At 43.9% G+C, this 22,135-nt stretch overlaps 1 protein-coding gene across 8 annotated transcripts in view; it reads right to left on the reverse strand.

The window, feature by feature from the left end:
- Nucleotides 1–22,135, reverse strand: part of armc2 (armadillo repeat containing 2) — a 204,365-nt gene that overhangs the window by 19,729 nt on the left and 162,501 nt on the right. For 7 of the 8 annotated variants that reach the window (XM_041188576.1, XM_041188579.1, XM_041188580.1 and 4 more), the window contains 3 exons: nucleotides 19,570–19,900; nucleotides 17,660–17,782; nucleotides 12,068–12,181 (listed from right to left, as the gene is read on the reverse strand). In XM_041188576.1, the coding sequence (XP_041044510.1) occupies nucleotides 12,068–12,181; nucleotides 17,660–17,782; nucleotides 19,570–19,900 (568 nt within the window). The remainder of the gene's footprint in view (nucleotides 1–12,067; nucleotides 12,182–17,659; nucleotides 17,783–19,569; nucleotides 19,901–22,135) is intronic. The other variant, XM_041188577.1, reaches the window with a different exon arrangement.

Raw genomic sequence — 22,135 nt, forward strand, 5'->3', positions numbered from 1 at the left:
AATACAGAATGACACAAAATTAGTAACAAAACTGTAAGGAAAGCTCAGACATTGCAGCCAAATATTTATAATTAGTTTATAAAAATTAACAATATATTAGAGTATATTCAAAGCTGCCAAGACAAGGGGAATGGGTTGTTTAGGTGCCACCTCCACGGAGGGTGAGGTTGTACACAAGTTCTGCTATAGAGGACTCAGATGAGGGCTTTGGTGGGGTGGTGTACAGAAAAAGACAAAATGAAATATTTGGTTAATTGGCAGGCGTGCCAGAAAACCTGCTGTGGCTGGAAGCATAAGAACACAAGAAATAAGAGCAAGAGTAGACCACACGGCCCATCAAGCCTGCTCTGCTATTAACTACAATCATGGCTGATCTTGGATTCAACTCCATTTTCCTGCCTGCTCCCCATATCCCTTAATTCCCTGAGAGACGAAAAATCTGTCTATCCCAGCCTTAAATGTATTCAACAATGGAGCATCCACAACCCTCTGGGGTAGAAAATTCCAAAGATTCACAGCCCTTTGAGTGAAGAAATTTCTCTTCATGTCAGCCCTAAATGATCGGTCCCTTATCCTGAGACTGTGTCCCTGTGTTTTGGACTCCTTGACCAATGGAAACAATCTCTCAGCGTCCATTCTGTCAAGCCCCTTCCGAATCTTGTAGGTTTCAGTGAGATCACCTCTCATTCTTCTAAACTCCAGAGAATATAAGCCCAATTTACTCAGCTTCTCATCATAGGAGAACTCTCTCATCATAGGGACCAGCTTAGTGATCCTTCACAGTACCATTTCCAGTGCAAGTATGTCCTTTCTTAAATGTAGAGACCAAAATTACATACAGTACTCCAGATGTGATCTCACCAAAACCTCATTCAACTGTCTTAAGAGTTCTTTATTCCTGTATACTAATCTCCTTGTAATAAAGGCCAACATGCCATTTGCTTCCCTAAATGCTTGCTGCACCTGCATGCTAACTTTCTGCGTTTCTTGTACACCCAAGTCTCTTTGAACATCTACACTTACAAGTTTCTCATCTTTTAAAAAATATTCCCCTTATTTATTCTTATGACCAAAGTGAATAACTTCACACTTCCCTATATTATACTTCATCTGCCATCTTGTTGCTCACTCACATAACCTGTCTAAATCTCTGTGCAGCCTCTCTGTGTCCTCCCCACAATTTACCTTACCACCTAGTTTGGTACCATCAGCAAATTTACATTACTCTCTGCCTCTTCATCTAAGTCATTAATATAGATTGTAAATAGCTGAGGCCCCAGCACTGATCTTTGCAGCACTCCACTATTCACTGCATGCCAACTTGAAAAAGCCCTATTTACACCCATTCTCTGTTTTCTTGACCACTCTCTATGCAAGGGAGTATAGAGGGGCTTGGCACCTATCTGGCACAGGGCTTTGTGCAGGTCTTTCTTTGAGTCCATTCTCTCCAGCACAGAAGTGGTGGTGAGCTCCATGATGTAGCATGTGATGGCAGATGTCTCAGCTTTCAATGCAGCAGAAGTAGATGCCATCCAACGTCTAGGTGCTGCAGTGGAGGTTCAGACTGAAGTCACCTAAGTTCAGCTTGCTGCCATGCATGCCCCAACTGCTCACATGCAGCTCAGCTTGCTGCCATGAAGGCTCAGACTGCTGCCATCACTGCTGCAGATACCAGTGTTCAAAAGGGTTAGCTGAGTGATATGGCAGTTTAGCAATCTGACTGCCAACACAATGTTAGGAAGGATTTTCCATATACTTATCTGTCCTTCAACTAATGACATTTCCTCTAGCACTGTAATCTTTTTCTTATTCAAAACTACCACCCTACCTCCTCTTTTTCCTTCCTTAGCTTTCCTGAATACTTTGTACCAAGGAATATCAAGCTTCCAAATCTCCTCTCTTTTAGTTCTCAAATCCTTTTTTTTTAATATACGTCAGCAATTATCCTACAGAATTTATGATAGTCGATTAAATGTGGTGACCCGGTTATTTCACACCATAGAATTATATGTGACAATCAATAGGTTTTTAGTTGTTGCTCTGCACTCTTTCTCTCGAACCTCCCTATCTCTCCATTCTCCCTTGTTTTCCAAATCCTTTTATCTCTATCCCAGGCTTCTTTTTATGCACTGCACTTCTCCTCTCACGTATCCACGATCGTCCACTGATCCAAGCCATGATGATTCATGTGGCCTTTACTGTCAGTGGTGCTACATGGCTGTCTTCCTCTGGATGCAGTTAGCTGCAGTGCTACACTTGCTATGTGACCCCTATGGTTTGGACAAACGATGGAACGTTTTGCTACAGGATAGCATCAACTTACCTCGGGAGGTAAGTATCCTGCCTGAGTCCACATATGTTAATTTCATAAACAACCCTGGAATACATAAACTGAACTTTCAGGACTTCTGTCTCCTTCAATCGAAGAGTAGAAAGGTTTGGGAAGCGGAACTAGGCCCATATCAAGAACGGCAGCATGGACAGACAGAGGCCAGGATTTCTGATAGGGGCCAGCAGAAAAACTGACATTTAAGGCAAGTCCATCTCTATTATGAGTGTCACGATGTCTCAGGCCTTTGCACTAATGTTTATGTCTAATGTCCATGTCTATGTCTTCTTGCATGAACCATCAAACATGGCGCTCCACTGAGTCCATACTGACCTTGACCAATGGCCTGCTCACTCAGAATGCCACTTTGGGTAGAACTGATGAAAACCTTGCTTTGACCCTTCAGTGCCTCACCGAAGTGCAGGAATGTGTTCTCCAGCTCTTGACTAGCAGGGATTTGCAGGTGGGCCATGGTGGGGAAGATGGAAAAAAAGAATTTATGGGTGTGGGGGGCTTTGCTCAAAGTGCTTCCACTTCTGACCCCTCGTCACCCCCCTCACCCCGGTTGCCAGTTGGATTCAGTACTTTTATGTGCCAGATGGCTACTCTGCTTCAGTTTTTTTTTCATCCATGGGATGTGGGCTTTGCTGGCTGGGCCAGCACTTATTGCCCAACCCTTGTTGCCCGTGAGAAGGTGGTGGTGAGCTGCCTTCTTGAACCGCTGCACTCCATATGGTGTAGGTACGCCCACAGTGCTGTTAGGGAGGGAGTTCCAAGACTTTGACCCAGCGGCAGTGAAGGAATGGCAATATATTTCCAAGTCAGGATGGTGAGTGATTTAGAGGGAAACTTCGAGATGGTGATGTTCCCATCTAAGTGCTGCCCTTGTCCTAGATGGTAGTGGTCGTGGGTTTGGAAGGTGCTGTCGAATGAACCTTGGTGAGCTCCTGCAATGCATCTTATCGATGGTACACACTGCTACTACTATGTGTTGGTGGTGGAGGGAGCGAATGTTTGGAGCTGGTGCAAATCAAGTGGGCTGCTTTGTCCTGGATAGTGTCAAGCTTCTTGAGTGTTGTGGGAGCTGCACTCATCCAGGCAAGTGGGGAGTATTCCATCACACTCTTTATTTGTGCCTTGCAGGTGGTGGACAGGCTTTGGGGAGTCAGGAGGTGGGTTACTCATTGCATTATTCCTACCTCTGACCTGCCCTTGTAGCCACAGTATCTATATGGCTAGTCCAGTTCAGTTTTTGGTCAATGGTAATGCCCAGGATGTTGATATTGGGGGATTCAGTGATGGTAATGCCATAAAACATCAAGGGGCTATAGTTGGATCCTCTCTTGTTGGAGACGGTCATTGCCTGGCACTTTTTGTGGCGTGAATGTTACTTGCCACTTGTCAGCCCAAGCCTGGATGTTATCCAGGTCTTGCTACATTTGGACATGGACTGCTTCAGTGCCTGAGGAGTTGCGAATGGTGCTAAACATTGTGCAATCATCAGCGAGCATCCCAACCTTTGACCTTATGATGGAAGGAAGGTCATTGATGAAGCAGTTGAAGATGGTTGGGCCAAGAACATTACCCTGAGGAATCCCTGCAGTGATGTCATGGAGCTGAGATGACTGATCTTCAACAACCACAACCATCTTCCTTTGTGCTAGGTATGACTCCAAACAGCAGAGAGTTTTCTCCTGATTCCCATTGACTCCAGTTTTGCTAGGGCTCCTTGATGCCACACTCGGTCAAATGCCACCTTGATGTCAAGGGCAGTCACTCTCACCTCACCTCAGGAGTTTAACTCTTTTGTCCATGTTTGAACCAGGGCTGTAATGAGGTCAGGAGCTGAATGGCCCTGGCGGAACCCAAACTGGGCATCAGTGAGCAGGTTATTGCTAAGCAAGTGCCGCTTGATGGCATTGTTGTTGGCCCCTTCCATTACTTTACTGATGATCGAGAGTAGGCTGATGGGGTGGTAATTGGCCGGGTTTGATTTGTCCTGTTTTTTGTGTATAGGACATACCTGGGCAATTTTCCACATGGCCAAGTAGATGCCAGTGTTGTAGCTGTACTAGAATAGCTTGGCTAGGAGTGCAGCAAGTTCTGGAACACAAGTCTTCAGTACTATTGTCAGGGCCCATAGTCTTTACACTATCCAGTGCCTTCAGCCATTTCTTGATATCACATGGAGTGAATCGAATTGGCTGAAGACTGGCATCTGTGATGCTGGGGACCTCCGGAGGAAGCTGAGATGGATCATCCACTCGGCACTTCTGGCTGAAGATTGTAGCAAATGCTTCAGCCTTATCTTTGTGCTGGCCTCCTCCATCATTGAGGATGAGGATATTTGCGGAGCTTCCTCCTCCAGTGAGTTGTTTAATTGTCCACCACTATTCGCGACTGGATGTGGCAGGACTGCAGAGCTTAGATCTGATCCATTGGTTGTGAGAAGGCTTAGCCCTGTCTATCACTTGCTGCTTATGCTGTTTGGCGTGCAAGTAGTCCTGTGTTATAGCTTCACCAGGTTGACACCTCATTTTTAGGTATGCCTGGTATCGATCCTGGCATGCCCTCCTGCATTCTTCATTGAACCAGGGTTGATCCCCTGGCTTGAGGGTAATTGTGGAGTGGGGGGTATGCCGGACCATGAGGTTACAGATTGTGCTGCTGATGGCCCACAGCACCTCATGGATGCCCAGTCTTGTGTTGCGAGATCTGTTCAAAATCTATCCTATTTAGCACAGTAGTAGTGCCACACAACACGATGAGGGTATCCTCAATGTGAAGGTGGGACTTCATCTCCACAACAACTATGAGGTGGTTACTCCTGCCGATACTGTCATGGACAGATCCATCTGTGGCAGGCAGGTTGGTGAGGATGAGGTCAAGTATGTTTTTCCCCCTTGTTCATTCCCTCGCCACCTACCACACACCCAGTCTAGCAGCAACATCATTTAGGACTCAGCCAGCTTGGTCAGTAGTGGTGCTACTGAGCCACTCTTGGTGATGGACACTAAAGTCCCCCACCCAGAGTACATTCTGCACCCTTGCCACCCTCAGTGTTTCCTCCAAGTGGTGTTCAACATGGAGGAGCACTGATTCATCAGCTGAAGAAGGACGGTATGTGGTAATCAGCAGGAGGTTTCCTTGCTCATGTTCGACCTGAGGCCATGAGACTTCGTGGGGTCCGGAGCCAACTTTAAGGACTCCCAGGGCAATTCCCTCCTGACTGTATACCACTGTGCCACCGCCTCTGCTGGGCCTGTCCTGCCGGTGGAACAGGACATACTCAGGGATGGTTATGGTGGTGCATTATCTGTAAGGTATAATGATTTCGTGAGGATGACTATGTCAGGCTGTTGCTTGACTAGTTTGTGAGGCAGCACTCACAATTTTGAAACTAGCCCCCAGGTGTTAGTAAGGATGACTTTGCAGGTTCGACAGGGCTGTGATTGCCATTGTCGTTTATGGTGCCTCACTCGATGCTGGGTGGTCCGATCGGTTTCATTCCTTTTTTGTGACTTTGTAGCAGTTTGTCACAACTGAGTGGCTTGCTAGCCCATTTCAGAGGGCATTTAAGAGTCAATCACATTGCTATGGGTCTGGAGTCATGTATAGACCAGACCAGGTAAGGATGACAGATTTCCTTCCTAAAGGACATTAATTGGAGGTCAGATGTCTGAATCAGGCTATTGTAGGCATCCCGGACAGTTCCATGCGTGGCTGCTGTTGTCGTCTCAACATCATACTTCTCTTCCAACACCATCTTTACCTCCTCTTGTGAACAGTTGGAGTGCTCAGCACCTTCCGCCTTCTGCAGCTCCTGTCCTTGCTGCTGATCTATCTTGTGCAATTGTGCAGACCATTATTATTCTAGATACCCTGGCTGGCGCAAGCTGAGGGACGCTTCCAGATCTGTCAAGCCACCTATAGGGCAGCTTCAGCATCCCAATTGCTTTCCCTATCACAGCTCTGGTGATCAAGTAGCTTCTATTATGCTTTCCTGGGCATCAGTGCCTGGGCTCCTCAGATATGATCAACTATATCTTCAGAGGGTAGCCCTTGTCTCCAAGGGGGCATCAACTAATTCTGCATCAGGGTGTGGAGGTCTCAGGGAGGCTTAAGTGACACAGGATGCAAGCATCATGGTAATTCCCTGCAAATCTTGCATAGACATGCATGATGATCTTTTTGTGGTTGTAGATGAGCTGGACATTGATGGAATGAAAGCCTTTTTGGTTGAGGAAGACTCCAGAATGATTGAGGCAAATAATGCCGCATGGGTGCAACTGATGGCTCCCTGGGCCTGTGGGAAGCCAGTCAGAGTGGCAAATCTGAGCATCTGTTCATTGTGACTAGCCTCAGCAGTAGAGAAGTCCCAGCTCCAGCAAACATGGCATCGCTCTTTGTGAGATGCACTTGCAAGCAACAGATCGTGAGATTCTACAAATATTACCTACCAATTCCTGGAAGGAGACAGAGCCAAAGAAATTAAGGGCTGAGGTGACTTTTACAGCAACTGGCAATGCATGCCCACCTGGCCCACTTGGCAGGAGGTCTTCATCCAGGAGTTCTGCAAATGTCAGGCAAACAACTGATGTGAAATTATGAGTACCCTAAAGCACTGGTGCCCAGTCATGTCTGGGAAGCTAATCCTCTGCCTGTAAGCCCTGTGTAGGAGGTATCGCCTTCTGCGAGCTGGTGCTCTGCGCTCATCACCTTTCTCCTATAGAGCAGCAGGTGGTTGAGGAGAAAGCTGCTGCTGCTGATATTTCTACACAGTTCCCCAACTGTGGTCCAAGATAGAGCTGCATCAGAAGCTCCCATACTGAACAGAAGGAAGACAGCTGAGAGGTGTTGATCAAACTATGTAGGTTCCAAAGTAATAAAAATTCGAAATCAATATGTTGGAAATCACCACCAAAGCAGTGAAGCACAATCTCAGAACAAGGCCAGTGAGTAAAGTATTTCACCTGGGCAAGGAAACAGGTATGACATCTCTACTTAAAATATTTCTTGCCTGTCACTTGTACAGCTCTCTCAAATCCTGCTGTCCTGATGCTTGATTTCCCTGGTGAGCACCACAAAGCCCAGGAATAGTCTTTGTAATTTGTGTGGATGACTACCTCATGTTCTGTCATGACTACCTCATGTTCTGTCATTGCCAGAGGATTCCAGGTACTTGTTTATGTCAATTCTCAACAGTCCATTCCGTATTTGATAAGATATGGTCAGTCTGCTTTTTTCCTTCCTTTGCTGTATACTTGATTATCAAACCGCCAACTTTCATTTCTATTGATTTCTGACAGCTTCTCCAAAGAGCAGGCGATCCAGGCCATCAACCACATAATGGTTGAAAGTGAAAATTGCCCGCAAAGCAAGTGGTCAATTCAATATTAATACTATTCCTTCATAATGGAATGGGCTGGAAAGCGAGGATATTTTAACAGCAAAGTGAACTCTCAGAATCATGTGAAAATTTAGCTTTCAGATATGGATGATATATATTTTCATATTTACACAAAACAAACAAAAGGTACTGAAGAACAAAAGGATTATCCAAAACAAGAACAGAATTACCTGGAAAAACTCAGCAGGTCTGGCAGCATCGGTGGAGAAGAAAAGAGTTGACGTTTTGAGTCCTCATGACCCTTCGACAGAACTTGAGTTCGAGTCCAAGAAAGAGTTGAAATATAAGCTGGTTTAAGGTGTGTGTGTGGGGGGCGGAGAGATAGAGAGTGAGAGAGGTGGAGGGGGGGGATGTGGTTGTAGGGACAAACAAGCAGTGATAGAAGCAGATCATCAAAAGATGTCAACGACAATAGTACAATAGAACACATAGGTGTTAAAGTTAAAGTTGGTGATATTATCTAAACGAATGTGCTAATTAAGAATGGATGGTAGGGCACTCAAGGTATAGCTCTAGTGGGGGTTTTTTTTTATATAATGGAAATAGGTGGGAAAAGGAAAATCTTTATAATTTATTGGAAAAAAAAGGAAGGGGGAAACAGAAAGGGGGTGGGGATGGGGGAGGGAGCTCACGACCTAAAGTTGTTGAATTCAATATTCAGTCCGGAAGGCTGTAAAGTCCCTAGTCGGAAGATGAGGTGTTGTTCCTCCAGTTTGCGTTGGGCCTCACTGGAACAATGCAGCAAGCCAAGGACAGACATGTGGACAAGAGAGCAGGGTGGAGTGTTAAAATGGCAAGCGACAGGGAGGTTTGGGTCATTCTTGCGGACAGACCGCAGGTGTTCTGCAAAGCGGTCGCCCAGTTTACGTTTGGTCTCTCCAATGCAGAGGAGACCACATTGGGAGCAACGAATTCAGTAGACTAAGTTGGGGGAAATGCAAGTGAAATGCTGCTTCACTTGAAAGGAGTGTTTGGGTCCTTGGACGGTGAGGAGAGAGGAAGTGAAGGGGCAGGTGTTGCATCTTTTGCGTGGGCATGGGGTGGTGCCATAGGAGGGGGTTGAGGAGTAGGGGGTGATGGAGGAGTGGACCAGGGTGTCCCGGAGGGAGCGATCCCTACGGAATGCCGATAAGGGGGGTGAAGGGAAGATGTGTTTGGTGGTGGCATCATGCTGGATTTGGTGGAAATGGCGGAGGATGATCCTTTGAATGCGGAGGCTGGTGGGGTGATAAGTGAGGACAAGGGGGACCCTATCATGTTTCTGGGAGGGAGGAGAAGGCGTGAGGGCGGATGCGCGGGAGATGGGCCAGACACGGTTGAGGGCCCTGTCAACGACCGTGGGTGGAAAACCTGGTTAAGGAAGAAGGAGGACATGTCAGAGGAACTGTTTTTGAATGTAGCATCATCGGAACAGATGCGACGGAGGCGAAGGAACTGAGAGAATGGGATGGAGTCCTTACAGGAAGCGGGTTGTGAGGAGCTGTAGTCGAGATAGCTGTGGGAGTCGGTGGGTTTGTAATGGATATTGGTGGACAGTCTATCACCACACCAACTTTAACTTTAACACCTATGTGTTCTATTGTACTATTGTCGTTAACATCTTTTGATGATCTGTTTCCCCCTTCCTTTTTTTTCCAATAAATTATAAAGATTTTCCTTTACCCACCTATTTCCCTTCCCTTCCTTGACCTCTCTGTCTCAATCTCTAGTGATAGACTGTCCACCAATATCCATTACAAACCCACCGACTCCCACAGCTATCTCGACTACAGCTCCTCACAACCCGCTTCCTGTAAGGACTCCATCCCATTCTCTCAGTTCCTTCGCCTCCGTCGCATCTGTTCCGATGATGCTACATTCAAAAACAGTTCCTCTGACATGTCCTCCTTCTTCCTTAACCGAGGTTTTCCACCCACGGTCGTTGACAGGGCCCTCAACCGTGTCTGGCCCATCTCCCGCGCATCCACCCTCACGCCTTCTCCTCCCTCCCAGAAACATGATAGGGTCCCCCTTGTCCTCACTTATCACCCCACCAGCCTCCGCATTCAAAGGATCATCCTCCGCCATTTCCACCAAATCCAGCATGATGCCACCACCAAACACATCTTCCCTTCACCCCCCTTATCGGCATTCCGTAGGGATCGCTCCCTCCGGGACACCCTGGTCCACTCCTCCATCACCCCCTACTCCTCAACCCCCTCCTATGGCACCACCCCATGCCCACGCAAAAGATGCAACACCTGCCCCTTCACTTCCTCTCTCCTCACCGTCCAAGGACCCAAACACTCCTTTCAAGTGAAGCAGCATTTCACTTGCATTTCCCCCAACTTAGTCTACTGCATTCGTTGCTCCCAATGTGGTCTCCTCTGCATTGGAGAGACCAAACATAAACTGGGCGACCGCTTTGCAGAACAGCTGCGGTCTGTCCGCAAGAATGACCCAAACCTCCCTGTCGCTTGCCATTTTAACACTCCACCCTGCTCTCTTGTCCACATGTCTGTCCTTGGCTTGCTGCATTGTTCCAGTGAGGCCCAACGCAAACTGGAGGAACAACACCTCATCTTCCGATTAGGGACTTTACAGCCTTCCGGACTGAATATTGAATTCAACAACTTTAGGTCGTGAGCTCCCTCCCCCATCCCCACCCCCTTTCTGTTTCCCCCTTCCTTTTTTTTCCAATAAATTATAAAGATTTTCCTTTTCCCACCTATTTCCATTATATAAAAAAAAAACCCCCACTAGAGCTATACCTTGAGTGCCCTACCATCCATTCTTAATTAGCACATTCGTTTAGATAATATCACCAACTTTAACTTTAACACCTATGTGTTCTATTGTACTATTGTCGTTGACATCTTTTGATGATCTGCTTCTATCACTGCTTGTTTGTCCCTACAACCACATCCCCCCCCTCCACCTCTCTCTCTCTCTATCTCTCCGCCCCCCACACACACACCTTAAACCAGCTTATATTTCAACTCTTTCTTGGACTCGAACTCAAGTTCTGTCGAAGGGTCATGAGGACTCAAAACGTCAACTCTTTTCTTCTCCACCGATGCTGCCAGACCTGCTGAGTTTTTCCAGGTAATTCTGTTTTTGTTTTGGATTTCCAGCATCTGCAGTTTTTTTGTTTTTAACAAAAGGATTATGTTTAGTCAACATAAATGCAACATGTGTTGCTGTTGAAAATTCTATGATTTGGAACAGAGAAAAATAAGCCAACACCCTAGTAGTATATATCTGAATGGAGAAAAGACATATATCTTGATCAAGGTTAGAAAATGAATTAAAAAGTTTTACAAATATCCCAACACTGCATACAATTGAAAGGTTTTTGCAAGTAAGTAGTGAATTTTGTTAAAGCAATTCTATTTGCTTAAACCTCAATTTTCAAATCCATTTTGGTCCTAAAAATCACATGGGCCTGAGTTTTTCCCTCATCGGGCGCGCACGATTGGTGGGCTGGGAGCAGTTGGGAAACTTGCCCCCAACCGCGATTGGCACCCGACCACGATTTCACACTGGCTGGCCAATTAACAGCCAGCCAGCATGAAACATGCGCTGAAAAGCTCAGTGCCTTGGGGGGTGGGGGCTGGAAGACGGCAGGCGACGACGTCAACACAGGCGCGGGTGAGCACTTCAGGAGAGCTCTTTGAAGGCAGACAGCTACCTCAGGGAGTCAAAAAGCTTCAAAAAAATGTCCATGCATCACAAACAAGCACCTGAAAACATACCTCATAAAAATGCTCTCCCCAGATATTTCTTTTTATTTTATTCCCTAACGGAGATTTCATCCCACCCTTAGATGAGGTTTCCTCAAAAATGTAAAGGCTGCCTGGCCGATTCATCTGTCTTCCAACCATAAGGTTGGACAGGCCATGAAAAATCACAGACAATTGCGCTGTTAATGGGTTTTATTGCCCGCTTAATTGTCAGCAGGTGTGCTTCCAACTGCTACATGCGCTGGCTGAGCGAAATATCACGCGAGTGCGCGATGATGATGCTCACCTGACATCATCTCACATGATTTTATGCCTGTTCGGGTTGGGTGTGCACCCGCCACAGAACGCAAAACTCAGCCCATGTAAAAGACACTATTCTCAATATTTGTGAAACCCAAGAAACGGGAACACAATTAAATTTCCTCATCGATTACTATAACTCAAAGAGCCTCAATGTATCAGAAGTAGATCAGATGATTAGTACACAACATCTAATTAGGTACAATAGAATAAAACTCCTTTTCATGTCAGTAGTAAAATGTACCTTTTAAAGGGATCATTTGCACTATATCTAAGAATGTTGACTGTAATAGATTCTCACATTACCATTTTTCTGTACAATGAAGTCACGGACCTCCTTAGAGCGAGAGAGATTTCCAAAGACCCGTGCAGCCTCCAAGATTGCATCCATATTGTTACACAACAAAAGTTTCATCAACACTACAGAACAATAAATTAAGATCTGTGTTATTGAAAAAGGAATTAAGCTGCTATTTTATAGAGTAAAATGTGGTTCATCAATCATACCTTCAAGGTGGCCACTTTTTGAAATTAACCTTAAACACTAGTGGTGTCAATGGAAATTATTTCCACTTTGATATTTAGGAAGTCGATTGTTTAATTTCATTTCAACCTCTGTTTTGACTTTCCTAAATCAATTGTTCCAATTGATGTCCGGGTTCCAACTGTTTTGCAAATATGGGGTGAGGGAATTCTGTGAACTTATTCCTCGCCAGAATGGTGGACTATTTGGGGGTCGGGAATATGATTTTCTAATTGGGGGGCCTTACACCAACTCTTTTCCTGAGCTATGGCATTAGCATCAAGCCTTCAGGTTCCCTGACCAATCAGGGAGTGCAGACGGCATGATGCGTTAATTTCGTCAAAGCAAGGATTTCTAATTAAAAGAACGATGGCGTGGGCTACAATGGCTCAACTGGATGTGGATTCCTGAGGCTACAGCAATTACAGGAAAAGACCTGGGAAAGCTGCTCTCCAAGTCTCACTCTTACCTGGGAGTCATGCTGCAGAATCTGAGGGGCTGCAGTGAGGTGAGCTCTCCCAAGTACTGGAGGAAGAGGACAGCCTCTCCAACCAAGCAGGTGTGGATGGAAGTGGCCAAGGAAGTGAGGAGCAGAAGTTCCTCCTTCCAGCTCAGAGACAGTGTACCGATGATCCATGAAGGCAGGACAGGTGAATGACATAGTAATTTCAGGTGCCAAGTCTTACACTCTGATTTTCCAAGCATTCTCCTGCACAGCAGTCCCCAGAGCAACAAACTTTGCGGCTCCACTCATTTCTCTCCCTCCAGGCATTTCACATCCCAATCTGAACAGCAAATACTAACACTGCTGCACAGCCTATTGCATTCTCACACCCATGCCTCACAGTCACCCTCCACAAATACTGTCCTTTCCTCTTCCACTAACCAGCTGTTACAAACACTCATACCTCACTAACTTCTCTCCTTGCAGTCGAGAGTACAACTTGGCTAAAGGCAGAGACCCAAGGAGGTGGGGGTGGGGTGAAAGGGGTTAAACCCTCCAGTGGACAGCCACCTTGTCAGCCACTGCCAATGTGTGCCCACCTCGCCCACTGAGAAGGAACTCTTTTTCCAGAAAGCTACAGGTGACCTGCGATGAGAGCCTGAGCCTCCTGAGGCTTTGGTGCTCAGAAATGTCAAGAGGACTGATCCTCTGCCTGTAGACCCTGTATTGGGGGTCTCAACTCAATCCAACTGGATCTCAGTGTCCATCCCTTCTGCTCTGTGATGGGGCATGTGGCTGAGGAGAAGGAGGTTGGTGCTGCTGGTGTTGCTCCTTCTGGTGTGTATGGCAGTGGTGGTGCTTCTCCTCTTGCTGTTTACGAGACGTGGCAGGTAGAGCTGTACAAGCTGCTCCTATGCTGTGGTGAAAGCTGGCAGCAGGGAAGTGCAGCTGAAGGTGAGTGAAGTGCCAGATAGGTGAAATGCCTTTCAAGAAGCTGGCAATCACCTGTCAAGCAGTGATAGCACTCTATGAGAGAAGAGGTGTTTCGAAAGGCCTCTTGCCTGTCATGGCTGGAGCTCTTCACAAGCTTCACAGCTTGTCAGTTTCACTGAAGAAGCATTCCTCACAGTGCTTGTGTAACACTGGCACAGTGCTGACAGCTCAACCGAGGATTCGCCCACTGTAATCTCTGCTTTTTGTTTCCTTTTCTTCGAATATTTCATTTTTTTCTTCTTCTTCTTGGTTTTGGATGGCAGCACCTATTCTAGCCACTTCTTTTGCTTCTTTGCTTTTTTTCTTGCCCATCACCACTCTCTTTGACATGTCTAACTCTGTCATTTCATCCCTTCTGTCTTCCATCTGATCACAGACCTTCTCTTTTGTTCTTTTCCCCACTCTACCTTTGTTCAAAACCTATTACATTTCTAACTTTCCCCATAGATGCTGCCAGACCTGTAGGGTATTTTCAGCAGTTTCTTGTCTTTACTTCAGATTTCCAGCACCAGTAGTATTTTACTCTTGTAATGAATTGGATTTACTGGGTAGGGCAAAAATGATATGGTGCAGAAACAATTAGGCAAAAACTTTAAACTTGAGTAAATCAACTACTCAGACTAAAGTGAAGATTAAAGCAGAGTGCATGAATATATTTGAGAAAAACAAACACAACTTGAGGGTCAAACCCATGTGCATAGTTTCTGACTTGAAAACAGTTGACGTGGTGTGCGGCAGCAAAGGTGCTAGCTACTAAGATAGTGTACTCATCACAATTGAGTTATTTTTGCTTAAAAAGAAAAATAATTAGCCAGGAATTTGAATTAAGCAACCTAAATAAACAGGAAAGTAGGAATTTAGGGCTATACAACTGAATTATAAGGCAATTTGAATGAATTGACTTTGAGCTCAGATAGACTGCGCATGACAATAGATGGGAGCAGTAGTTCAACGGGGAGCACAAGAGTTATGATACTTCAACTCATAAGGCTACAGACATTAAGAAACAAAAGGAATCACAGAGATAAGTTACCAGGAAACCAGCACCAGCACTTCCATTAGGACTGAGGTACTCCCAAGTGGGTTGATAAATTGACAATATACTGTCTTGTGGACATTCTAGACAAGGCCATTCAATACAGTAACCAAGTGTCTCTTGATCATATTTTTATAACATAACATCAATACATTAAGATATGGACTAGTATAAAAACAGAAAGTGCTGGAAAAACTGCCAAGCTATTGTTTAAATTCAAATCAGACGGGTTGACACTGATTGGTCAAGGCTTTGCCATGGGGAATAAAACACAATGTGTCCAATTTTACATATGATTCTTCAGTTGGATAACACTTGCTGAACAATCCTAACTGTGCTAAGGATTACATTGACAACTAATTTAAGATTATCAATTGAGCTCGCAGTGTGGCTCACTAACACATGCTAGAAGCCACATGTATTCACACACAGAGCCCTGTCCTTTGCAAACAAAAAGAACATGTCTACACATTGCGCATTTTTCAACTAAACAAGCTTAGGGGACAGATATTCCCTGGTTCATTCCCTGTTGCGATGCTTTGACCAATCAGAGTCGACCTGCCTAGCTTGAATTTAAATGAAAGTTTGACAGTTAACCGATGCATTTTCCATGGCAACGCTTCTACCAATCAGAATCCACTTGCCAACCAATCAGCACCTTCTTCTCATGCAGTATAAATTGTTGTTCCCTTTGAGATTTGGTATTCTTTTGAACCTATCCTGATGAGTGCAAGACAAAAAGCTTTTAACAGCATGTCTCTTTTTTCAGCAATACTCAAGATATGAACCATTAAAATGATAAAGACTGTCAAATTTGAAATACTGTAATTTACTTGTGATTTTAATTACTTACATTTTAATACATTTGCACATATATTAAATGTAATCTTCTGATTTTGATCATAATCCTATTAATCTGATGATTTTTGAGCTGTCCCATTGGTGATCATACTCAAGGCACTTTATGGTGTTGGATATTAATCGAGTCCTTACTTTTGAAAATTATATCTCATTATTCATTGTTAATATTACCAGTTATCCTGACATTGCCTGCTAAAGTTAGAGGTCAGAAAAAAAATACTCCAAGGCTAGGATTTCGCCCTCGTTGGGTGGGCTCGGCAGGGGCGAGCAGGAGCGGTCGCGAAACTGATCGCTGCACACAAACGGGCCGTGACTGCGATTTCACACTGGCAGGCCAATTAAGGCCCTCCCAGTGTGAATCACACGTTGCAGTGCTCAGAGCTGCCTATAAGAGGGGTGTGGGGTGTGGGGGGGTGGGGGGGGTGGGGTGCAGAGGTGAGCGGGGAACTTCACACAGCTGCACGCAGGAAATTAAGATTTTTGAAAATTAAAAATAAAGAATTTTAAAATGTTTTTGAAATCCCCTCATGTGACTCTGTCACATGAGCAGAGACATATTGTTAATGAAATGTTAAAATTTATATTTTATTTTTATTTGCTGTTGGAAACCTCATCCCGCCCGTGGATGAGGTTTCCTAAAACGTCCAAAGACCGCTTGGCATTTTTGCCTGCCCACCAACCCGTAAGGTTGGATGGGCAGCGAAAAATTGAATAATTATTACTTTAATGCCCTTAATAGGCCTTTTTAATTGTCAGCAGGTGAGCTGCCGACTCCTGTGCACGCCCACTGACTGAAATATCGCATGAGTGCGTGATGACGTCAGGACGCTCGCCCAATGTCATTGCATGTCATTTTACACTCGTTCAGGTCGGGTGCGCGCCTGCCTGACGAGCAAAAAATTCTGACGCAAGGAAAATTAAATTAAGAGTAACACAGTGCTCACACATGAATAAATAAATAAATAGCTGCTGGGAGAAAGAAAAAGGTTATAAAATCCAATCTTCTAAAACCGACAGTATGTCAGAGATTAGGAACTTGCTATGTGGGCAGCTATAAACATAAATGTGTATTCTACTCCTCTGTGTTGTAGCACCTTGGCACAGCACTGTGCCACAAAGCTGAAATGTTTAGCAAATAGAGCAAGAACAAGCCTACTTCACTATACTGGTCAACAGAGTTGTGAAAGAAGAGTTTACACATGAAACATGATAGGAGGAGGAGGCAGATTTAAGATAAGATTAGTAAGTCAGAGTATGACACACTCTAGACAGCTTCTGTGATCAGAACTAAAGCACTCTTGGATGTGGTGGATGATCAGGGTATCTGGCGAATGTTAAATTTGTGACAGAGACTAAAATCAAGACCAAAAAAAATTACAAATGCACCTTTAACAATAACTTTATCAACATAGTATATATCTCTGCTACCTCAGAAAAGTAGCTGGTCAGGGTGGGGAGTGGTGGTGGGGGGTGCGATGGGGGCCGGGGTTGGGGGGGTGGTGCTGGTGGGGTGGAAACTGGATGACACAGCAATCTTAAGTTTTATGTATGTATCAATTCAGCCCAGACTAAGGTAATTGAGTTAGTTAAACTGCCACATTAGAATTTATGGCAAAGAAAGATGGGGAATGCAGTTATATGGATAACAGGAGAGTCACATTGAGCGCAGAAAACAATGGTTACGGGTAAAAGGAAGTCCTTTAGATTATAGTTGTGGTGAGGTATTCCATAGAGCTTTGTGTTGGACCCACTCTTATTTACCTTAAAGATTAATGAACTAGATAATTGAAAATTAATTTCAATGTTAATTTTTTGAAAAAAACAAACTATTAACAGTAATTTCCCAATAGATCAAAGGAGAAGAGGGCTTTTGGACACTAGTTAATTTTTTCTATAAATTCCTAACATGCCAAAAGGAAAAGCTGCATATTTTTGAAGGAATGCCTTAATTAACTACTTTAAAACATTTGTGTATTTGATTAATATTTTGATTTCTTTGCTTCTATGCAATGCTATTTGAGGAAATAATAATAAGCGTACACTCAGCTATATGCAGCTGCCTGGCCCTGACAGCAGAGTTCTTCACTTGATAGTAAGACAGGTTGTTGATGGATGCTGCTGCATTCATCATCAGTTCTTCACATTTAGCAACTGTTCTGTTTTCTAGTTCAAAAGACAGAAAAAAATACCATCAGCACATTTTTCACACAAATGGAGACTAAAATTCAGATATCTTCAATATGAGTGTTTCACCTGTTTTCAGTTGGGCTACTAGATAGAGAATAACATTTGCAAAAAGCTTCAACTCATTTAGGGAGGGGAGGGAGCCACCTTATGTACAACATGTAGTTCTCATCAGCTAATCAGTTATCACATTGATAACTCCAGCACTATTCTTTCTTGCGGATCCAAGACAAGGGAATATCAGGTTCTATTTCCACATAGCCGGGTAATTGCCAGTGTTGTAGCTATATTGAAATAGATAGTACTGAAGCACAAGTCTTCAGTACTATTGCCGGAAGGTTGTCAGGACTCATAGACTTTGCAGTATCCAGTTTTTTGATATCACATGGATTGAATCAAATGGGCTGAAAACTGGCATTTGTGATGCTGGGCATCTCTGGAGGAGGCCAAGATGGGTCATCCACTCAGCACATTTGGCTGAAGATTGTTGTGAATGCTTCAGCCTTCTCTTTTGCACTGATGTGCTGGGCTCTCCATCATTGAGGATGGGGATATTTGTGGAGCCTCTTCCTCTTGTCAGTTGTTTAATCGTCCACCATAATTCACAACTGGATGTGGCAGGACTGCAGAGCTTAGATCTGACCCGTTGGTTGTGGGATCGCATGTGGCTTCCACTGTTTGGCGGGTAGCTTCACCAGGTTGACACCTCATTTTCAGGTATAGCTGGTGCTGCACCTGGGATGCCCTCATGCACCCTTCATTGAACCAGGGTTGAATCCCTGGCTTAATGGTAATGGTAGATTGGGGGATATGTGGGGCTATGATGTTACAGATTGTAATTGAGTGAGTACAATTCTGCTGCTGATGGCCCACAGCATCTCATGGATGCCCAGTTTTGTGTTGCTAGATTTATTTGAAATCTACCCATTTAGCACAGTGGGAATGCTAATTATTTGGCAGAACATGCTCAACTTGCTGAATGGCCTATTCCTGTTCCTATATTACCCTTCAATAATCATTCTGTAATTAAACAATATTGAACAATAAATAGTGAACTCCATAACTACCATACATTGGGTGCACATTCACTATACAGATTGCAGTGGTTGAAGAATGCAGCCCACTTTCACCTCCTCAAGGGCAATTGGGGATAGGCAATAAATGCTGGCCTTGCCAGTGATGCCCACGCCCCATGAATAAATAACAAAGGTACAAGGACAGACTCCACAGTATATGCTGCTTCAGGCTAAACTGAAAACTTTTTTGATGTAATTCAGCAATATAAAGAGAACAATGTTATTACAAAATAATGCCTATACAAATCAGCAGCCATAATGATCTTGGTTGGGGTTCATACAGAATGATACAAAACTGTTACAAAATTGTAAGGAAAGCTTAGACATTGCAGCCACATCTGTATAATTAGGTTATAAAAATTAACAATATATTAGAGTATTTTCATAGCTGCCAGATGGATTCAAATGATTTCCTGACTACTCAAGAAAGCATACTTCAATTTTTGGCTGTCACAATTTTGAAATACATTATTATTGTTTACTCTCTGAGCACTGGAAGATGATTTAGACAAGTTCAAATTTTAATCATACATCATATGTTATTACACAAGAACAAAGTTTCACTTCATCAATAGTAAGGCATTCTGAAACAAATCTCATGATGCACCAAATTTATTGAAGTAGCATTTTAAGCTGGAATCAAGTGCTAATGTATGTTATGCACCAGGTATTAGAATAATGCAAACTAACCTAGTACTTTGATAAGAAGATCCACACAATTTTGATTTCCAGACAATGCAGAGCCAACTTCAGTGTTTATGGATAAATTAGCAATCACTCTTATCAACTTTATTAGGATGTCTTCCACCTCAGAGGGTCTCTGGTTCCTGGTTTCATCCATTTCACTCTTGCTCTGTATTTTCGGTGGGGATATTTTTACTTTAACATCTAGTTCATGGTATGTTTGAAATAGAGTCAGTAAAGTCTTGACACTGTGCTTCTGCTTATAAAGCTCCTCTCTTGCTTTATTGTTCTTTGCAGTCATGTTTCCCAAAATAAAAACCACACGAACTACTAAATCCTAGGGGGAGAAAAGCAGTATGTAGATGTGGACTCTGATTGGTAAAGTTTATGCTAAAATACTTTGAATTCAGTTTTTCGCAGTCATAACCAACGGGAGGAAAGAGAGAGAAAGAAAGAGAGAGGGAGGAGATAATTTGCATTTATATAATGTCTTCAAGATGTCCCAGAATACCTCACAGTTAGTCAATTACTTTTATATTGCAGTAATTGTTATATATACAGTTGTGGCAGCTAACTTGTGTATAGCAAGCAGACACAAACAGCAAATGAGATGAATGGCTAGTTATTCTGTTTTTTTTCTGGTCTTGTTTAAGGGAGAAATGTTGGCCAAGGCACAGGTCAAGAGCCTCCTGCTTCTCTTCAAATATTTATATCTTTGATATCCACCTGAACAGATAGATTGAACCCCAGTTTTAACATCTTATCCTAAAGACAACACTGTAGAATTGCCTAGCCTAGATTATTCTTGTATTGTACTTTTGAAATTGTGATTCAGAGTCAGGGGTACAACTAAATAAAACATCCAACTAAGTCAATATTGCTTTTGCTGTCCAAAATTAAATTTCATAGGATGAAAATTCCAATGAATGGCATTAAGGGATCAAAAATGCAGCATAACAGAACCTTTGTGAGTATTAACATTTGTTTCCACCAGAACTTCCAGTTTGGCCCCAGTTAAAAGTATTCATGGCGATGTGAGTGGGACCTGGGAGTTTGCATACATCTGGCCAGAGTTTAGAAGTGCTAGAAGTATTTAAAGGTTTCTAGCAGCATCTTAATGTGGAGCTGAGCCAGAAGTAGCATTTTGCAAGGTAAACCTACTAAAGAGTTTGTCAGAATCCTTTTTTTGGGCTATACTAACAGCAGAAGAACAGGTTGAATCAGTCATGTATTTTTACAGATTCAGCTTTATTGCATCCAGCATACCACCCCCAGGGGAGAACCATACCAGTGCCTTCACATTCAATGCAGACTGCATGACAAGGGGCTGATTTGTTGTACAGTACCTGGATACAAATGAATGTTGCATTTGGAGAACTGTCAGGTTAAGATGGCTCAAATGTGTCCTCTAAAAAGGGAGAGGTTAAAAGGTCCTCACACCAGAAAGCTCTACAAAGCCATGCAGCTGCTTGATACACAATCACTGATGACAGTGAGATGCTAGTTGGTCTTTTGGGTGACACTGTATATGTGCTTCAATTTACAATGTCTCAACACATCCTTTCTATTTGTCGGCCAAATTGACTCTTACATACTGGAGGATGTCTTGTTAATCTTATGCAACTGATATTCTTTAAGAAGGCCACGCTTGACATAATCAGCTCAGAGTACATAGAGGGAGTGGAACAAGATAAGGCTGAAGGCCTCACTTATGCTGAGTGCAAATACAATGCTTTTCTTGTTATGCCCTTTGCTCCTCATTAACTCAAGTCACTTCAACACAACATACACTCAAGCGAAACAGTTTGAAAGTGCAACATTCTAACATTTATTCTTCTACTGCTTCTATTGGCATGTCACGAGAAGCAGGCACTGTGCCCTGGGGGTTCATAGGAAGTCAGCAAATTACAGCAGGCTGCATCGCTCACTCCACCTATTGCAAGTACCAACCCAGGGGACTTGAATAATGAGTATAAGAAGAATAATTGAGTGAAGCACTGACAGGAGCAAGTGGAGGTGGCAGTGGAGCCTGGGGATTTATATCTCACAAAGCCCCTTTATAAAAGAACCAAAACATTCTACAACATCTGGGTAACAGTAGTTAGATTTGTGTAGAGGTGCAGGGAGATTTCCCAGCACCATAGTCCACTATGGAACTCTAGGGTCATCTGTAGTAGAACTCCAAGTGGCAGAGATCCTAGGGCCAGTCAGGGCATCACTCATGAATGTTCAGGTAATTTGGCTCAAGCTACAAGCTAACTTGGCTGCATTCAATGTGTTGAGGGATAAGATCAAGAGGCACTGAGCTCATTGATGGCCAGTGGTCAGCTGTCATACCTCCTGTCTCCCCAAAGCCTGTCCAACATCTACAAGGCTCAAGTCAGGAGTGTGACAGAACACTCTCCACTTGCCTGTATTAGTGCAGCTCCTACAACACTCAAAAAGCTTGACATCAAAAGCAGCCCACTTGATTTGCACTCCATACACCACCTTAGATATTCAGTCCCTCCACTACTGATGCACAGCGGCAGCAGTGTGTACCAGCTACAAGATGCACTGCAGCAACTCACCA

This window comes from Carcharodon carcharias, chromosome 5 (assembly GCF_017639515.1).
Source record: "Carcharodon carcharias isolate sCarCar2 chromosome 5, sCarCar2.pri, whole genome shotgun sequence".
Classification (NCBI taxonomy): Eukaryota; Metazoa; Chordata; class Chondrichthyes; order Lamniformes; family Lamnidae; genus Carcharodon; species Carcharodon carcharias.